At 38.0% G+C, this 6,240-nt stretch overlaps 1 protein-coding gene across 1 annotated transcript in view; it reads left to right on the top strand.

Annotated features, from left to right (window-relative positions):
• The first annotated feature begins 2,334 nt into the window (after positions 1-2,334).
• ESCO1 (establishment of sister chromatid cohesion N-acetyltransferase 1) overlaps positions 2,335-6,240 on the top strand; it is a 31,298-nt gene continuing 27,392 nt past the window's right edge. Inside the window, exons 1-4 of the mRNA XM_010281502.1 lie at positions 2,335-2,440; positions 2,643-2,841; positions 3,386-4,733; positions 5,378-5,489. Of these exons, the coding sequence (XP_010279804.1) occupies positions 2,645-2,841; positions 3,386-4,733; positions 5,378-5,489 (1,657 nt within the window). The 5' untranslated portion in view covers positions 2,335-2,440; positions 2,643-2,644. The remainder of the gene's footprint in view (positions 2,441-2,642; positions 2,842-3,385; positions 4,734-5,377; positions 5,490-6,240) is intronic.

Genomic DNA, 6,240 nt, shown 5'->3' with positions numbered 1-6,240 from the left:
GATCGCGGTGGGAGCGAGCAAGCAGGCAGTAGATACCTTCTTGCCGACTGTTCGCGAGTGGGAGCTGGAGGGGAGGCGCCTTGCGGTGCGCTGCTTCTTCTCCGCAGCCCCCTCGGTGGCGCTTGCCCGGGCCTGAGGAACTCTTGGCCGGGTTTAGGGGCTCCCTGCTAGGCCCTGCTCCAGAAGGGTTGTCACGGTGAGGCGCTGAGGCGGATGACACTGGGCCACGCTTGGAGGCCTTCTCTTTTCTGTCTTCCTCTTGAGTTCCCTCGTGGGGTCTCAGCCGGGAGTTCAGGCGTGGGGGCTGCGAGGTTCTGTCGTGGGAGTCGGTGGGGGAGGCTGGTGTGCGAGACCCCAGCGCCTTGTCAAGCAGGTGGGCTCCGAGACCAAGGGCTCGCCCCTGCTTTAAGGACTTGAGGGCGTGGGAGTTGTGTGCTTCTGTGTTTTCCTCTACTACTTGCATCAAAACCTTAGACTGTTACGTAGTTTGTTCTTGTACTTCTGTATCTTCTCTTCTTTCTATGATCTGGCCTTTACCAGATGGGAGTTTTTCAGGGCAGAAACTGTCTGGAAAAGTCCTTGCTCTTCTGTGCGAAGTATTAGTAAGAGAGAAATGACTATTAAAGAGCTAGTTCTCTTTGTGGGAGGAGAGTGTATATGTCAGTGTCCTAAGCAATACCGGTGAGGGAAGGATTGTATTTTCTGTTGTGTACTTGAAAGTCTTTCCTGAGTATGCCATGTCACGTGGCTGAGATGTCTGTGTATGTCTGGAAAAAAAACAAGAAGGTCTAGGTGTATACAGTATGTGCCATGGTGTTCTCAAATTCTGGTAGTCAATGTTGTGCTCGAAACTAAGAGAATATAAGACCAAAGACTTACTCAGCAACTAGAGCTGTTATTTTCGGGTGAGTGGCTATATATTGCAGCTCTGACTGGTAATCTTTGACTAGTGGAAACCCTTAGACTTTCTAAGTGTTCTGGAGCTCATGAGCTATTAGAAGTAAGGCATACAAATTCTATTACCTGATCCTTAGGGAGAAATGTGGAAATAGCACCATGAAAAGTGCGATTAGGAATTTCTTCCCTGGGCAGAATTAAAAAAAAAGTATCTCAAATATGAGTCGCTGGCCATGCAGCTTCTTTAAAGGAGAAAGTCAGAAGACAGCACTGGAATTTGAGCATTATCACTCTTGCATGGTTAGAAGTGTCCTCATAAAAGAGTGGATAAATGAAAGTGAGGTAAAGGACAATTTAAGATCTGAAATAAAAGAAAAAGTACAGCTCTTTTTCCTTTTGTATAACAATTATTAAAAGGAGCTTTGTGTAAGTATCTTTCAAATTGTTAAAGACATGCATTTGTCAATACTGGAAGGCTTACTGTAGTTGTAATGAAAGTATCTGCTCTGTGTTGTACAACTGGTAACTTAAAGTTCCTGTTTGACCTTAAAATCTCAAATTTTACATCAGATAACTAAGGTTTGAAAAGTACTATAATTTTCTTACAGAAATATTTATTTTTCAGTCTGTCAGTGGCAAAAGTTAACGGATAATTCTTGATCTAAAAAGGTGATATGGAAGTTGTGAGCATTGAGTCTTCCAGTAAACTAAATTTTAAAAAGATATTAGTGAAACTTTGCTGAACAGTTATTGCTTATGCCATAATACAAAAACATTGTCTTTGAATAAGAGAACTTAAAAGTTTCAGAAGCCACACATAGGTGTGAGAGGTATGATCAGATGAATCTCTGAAGACTTTCCACTGAGGATCTCTGCTAGTTTTCAGACTCTTGTGCAGGTTAACTTCTGCATCATTAACATCATTGCAGTTCTCATGAAAACATCATCTTCAACTGCCCAAGGCAAATGTCTCAAATAATGCTACTTCCTAGGCGACTGGTAGCTTTAGTGATGTTAGAAGGAACAGTTACAGGCAGTTTCTGAGGTCTATGAAGTTTTGTAGTAGCAGCCATGTAACTCAGTAGAGTCTCCTGGGTTTATTCACTGTTGCTGTGAGGCACAGGATTGACAGCAGGCCCACTCCTCTGTGGGCTGTGAGAGAGAGCAGCATGCTATTTTCTGGAAAAATGTGAAAAGCTGAGAAACTTCCTTTCAAATGGTACTATTATCTGCCACCTTTCAAAAGGTAAAAGGGTAATGCTTAAGACAGCAAAATGCCAAAAATAAAATTTGTAGGGTGTTTTTTTAATTGATTATTGAAGAAACTTTAAATCTAAGCATTGTTTAAAGGGATGGAAGAGTGTGGGAATGACAAATTCAGGGTCTGAGAAGGAAGTTAATAAAGTGCTTACTGCATGAACATTTTATATTCTTTATAGGTGGCATGAAACGTCCTCTTTGTAATCATATGCATAAGGAATGCTCTTGGCACACCTTGATAAGTTACTTTGGCCTAAACATCGATTTCATCTTATAAAAACCTGTAAGTAAAATAATTGTAATTTGAATCAAGATTGCTTTGATTTGCCTTCTGATCACAGTTAGCATGATCTACCTCTAAAAGAAAAAGCAAATATCGGTTACCTTGTTTTTTAAAATGGGCAAACCTTTCATTATATTAACTTGACGCTGTAACAACAGTTGACAAAAACTCTAAAATCTCAATCAATTATTATGTTTTACAGAAATGGCAGCTCAGAAGAGGAAGTCCATGTTAGTAGAACCTTCTGCTAAACGTCCAAAGCTGGACAAGAACAGCAAATCATCATCAGTGAAGAAGGAAAAAGAGGTGTCAGATACAAAACATGTCTCAAATAAATCAAAGCCTAATCAGTGTGCAGTGCAGGAGAAAACTATACTCAAAACCTCTGTCAAATCAAACAGGTCAGTGACAAATAAGCTCTAGGTTATCTTCGTAGACTGAATTAGTGTAGAAACAATCTAAGCAGAATGAATTTGAGTTAAAGATATATCTAAATAATTAAATAGTACTAGTGGGAAGATCAGCCTTAAATCATCATGATCTGTTTCTGGAACCGTGTTAGTGTCTTGAAATCCAGAAAGACTTCCTCCAGAAAAGTTTCTGAAGGGGAAAATACTATATAAGCGCATACTTCATTTGAAAGCCAGAAGTGTCAACAACTAAAAACTGCTAGAGATGTTAAAAAGCATTCATCTGGGGTTCATAGTTCAGTCTTGCCATGCATAAAAAACATTAAGTGCTATACTTAAGAGTAACCAGGGGGAAGTGTTTTTAGAATGATTCTAGAGAAAATTCTTCTAAAAGTATTAAGGGCATTAAAAGTGCTTTAAAATAGTGTTTTAAAAAAGAAAAAAAAAAAGAGGCAGAGGTTAGTAGCAATGAGTAGAGTCTTATGACAAATTCTGTTTTCTGGATGTTGAAAAAAAAATTGTTTGAATCTTCCAGTGACAACACCAATGATCCTGAACTAGGAATGCGCATGACTACAAGATCCTCAGGATTCAACTCGAATAACAAAATCATACCTGACAAAAAGGTCCAACAGCAGCCTAAGTGTACAAAAAATAAGGAGGCATGCCAGAAAAAATCTGTGCAAGAAATTCCTAAGTCAAAATGCGTAATTGCACCAAATGAGCCAGTAACGAGGAGATCACAGAGACTGCAGCAGTTAACACATGTACATGTACCGGCAAGATCCCTGCGCAACAGAGAAGTTAAAGAAGAAAAACCTTTGGCAAAAAGACACTCTCACAGTGTTGCAGCAAAAGTACTTAAATCTGCTGGAGAGAAAATGGAACAGAAGAACACAAAAATAAAGCCAAACAATACAAATGAGGATAAAAAAATACATGTAGAAGTGACCAGCTTTCTGAAAGAGAAAAAATGTAAAGCAGACAATAAAAATGATAGTTCCAACAGCTTTCAACACAGCCTTCAAGTGTCATCATTATGTCCTGATGAGAGTCTTGAGGAAGTTAAGAAAGACCAAACGGGCCCTGTATCTCCTATTCCTAGCAACACAAAGAAAGTGGAAACAGATTCTCTTAAGTCAAATTCTAAGACGGTAACTAAGGAAAAGCAACAAATGCATCAGAACATAAAAACTAGTACAAAACCAAAAAAGATTTCACAGCCATCTGTAAGTGAAACGAACGTGGCTGATCAACCAGAGAATGATACGAAATCCAAAAGGGTAAGCATCCTTGAACTTTGTGAGGAAATCGCAGGTGAGATTGAGTCAGATACAGTAGAGGTGAAAAAAGATACCCCTAATGCCGAGTATAGCAAAACAGAAGAAAAGCATGCCGACGTACAGCTTCAACAAAGTGAAATGCTTACTCAGAAAGAACCGAGTCAAAGTACTCAATGCAAACGTTTTTTCCCTAGCAAAAAAGGAATGCCTGTCAAATGCACTCTGAATGGTAGAAATAACTCCTCAAACAAAAACTCTAAATGGACCAAAATTAAATTACTGAAAGCTAGTAACATGAAGCAAAGGAACTTAAATTCTGCACACCTCCCCAAGCTTTCTTTGTTAAAAGATTATCCTGAAGTTTCAGAGGCAAGTCAAATAGGTACAGAAGCAGAGCTTTCAAAGGCACGAGGCAACCTGTCAAAAACAAGCTCTGAGAGTGAAAGTACAACTTGCATGCAGGAGAAATCAGATCCTTCGTCTGAAAAAGCTGGAGCTAAAGAAGTGACATTAGAAATAAAACAGCCCACAAAGAGAGATGCAGAAAATGGTTTGTTGCATAATTTGACAAAACATTTCTGTGAGCCAAGACCAGATGAGGTAAGTCATTTTAATTCTGGTGTATGGTGGGAGTGTGTTCTAAATGTGTTCTGTTTTCTGAGAATGCCATGCTCAGAAAGTTTGTTTTAACAATGACTTTATTTTACAGTCACTTAAAATTTTCAAATGTATTAAAGACCCTTTACTGGTGTGTTGTTATAGATAGGATGACAGTAAGCTGGAAAATGAATCTGTTCTACCCTCCTAAGTTCTGCAGTTGACTAAAATTTCTACTGGAGCTGGAAGTTGTACAGATTCGTATGGATGCTTTTTGATGACTTAGAGTTTCATAGCTGTTCTGTTCTGAGAAGGTGTATTAAAAGAAATGAGAGGAAAAAAGTGTTCTCTATCTGAATGAGCTTCTATTAAAATTTAAGATTTTAAGGACAAAGGTTTGCTTTGTAAAAGGAAGTATTTTACAATCTCATATATAAAATGAAAAAGATTTTTTTCAAAATTAATACCACAAACTTCAGTATGGACAAGCTAATCGGTTGCATTTTATTTATTTAAAATAATGTAGGAATTGGAAAACTGATGCTGTATTCAAGATGTTAATACTTAGTTAACTCAGTGATTTTGTTAATAGGTTAGAGGCATTAAATAGTTCAGGTTTTTTATTTAGTGTTTTCTGTTTTGTTTAGAACTTTCAGTTACATTTGGAATCAAGTCCAGAAAGTTCTCCAGTAAAGTATGTTACAGCTCCTAAACCACCAAAACAATTTAAAAAAGAGCCCGAAGAAAATGAACCTCAAGGTAACTGTTGACTACTAATTTTTCCTCTTCTTCTGACCAGTTGTATGGGAAGCGTAAGTCTTTCTTTCACAGCACAAGGTGCAGTTTGTGCAGAACTAAATTTCTGGGATTGGAACTGTTCACCAGGGTTTTCATATTTCTTTGTGTGTCACACCCATGGCCACTTTAGTAGCAGCAGGTGTCCTTTTACCTCTGGGCTGTGTAGTGGGAGACGTGTCTGTTTTTCTACCTAGCTCTGTTTTTAGTGTGTCTTTGTGCTTTATGCATGAATATTTTAATGCTTAAATACGCTCCATTTGAGTAAAAGGGAAGTGACAACTTTAAAACAAACAAACAGAAAACAACCCAACCAAATCCTTTCTTTTTCCACGTAGTAAAACTTCCCTATTTCAGTTGGGTTCGTCTCTTGGATTGGTTTCTGTTAAGGATTCTCTGTTAGTTACCACTTCCTTTGAATAAGTCTCTGCATTTCTTTCTCCTAAATTGTTATATTTGATCTTGACCAATTTATTGAGTAATCACACTCCTGTTTTTATTACATAGTCTTCATTTATCAGCCTATGAATGCAGTTTGTCAAACCTTATGATGTGAATATTTTGACTCAAGTACATTTGACTAAGAAACATTATCAATGGATCACTAACATACATCTTAATTAGCTGCCCTCTTAATATTTCATACTTTTGCTTTTGGGTTTTTGGTTTGTTGGTATTTTTAGCTTTGTTCTGTTCGGTTTTTGTTGTGTGTTCC

The sequence above is a fragment of the Phaethon lepturus genome, unplaced genomic scaffold (genome assembly GCF_000687285.1).
Source record: "Phaethon lepturus isolate BGI_N335 unplaced genomic scaffold, ASM68728v1 scaffold14742, whole genome shotgun sequence".
NCBI lineage: Eukaryota > Metazoa > Chordata > Aves > Phaethontiformes > Phaethontidae > Phaethon > Phaethon lepturus.
This window is presented reverse-complemented; position numbering and strand designations above follow the sequence as displayed.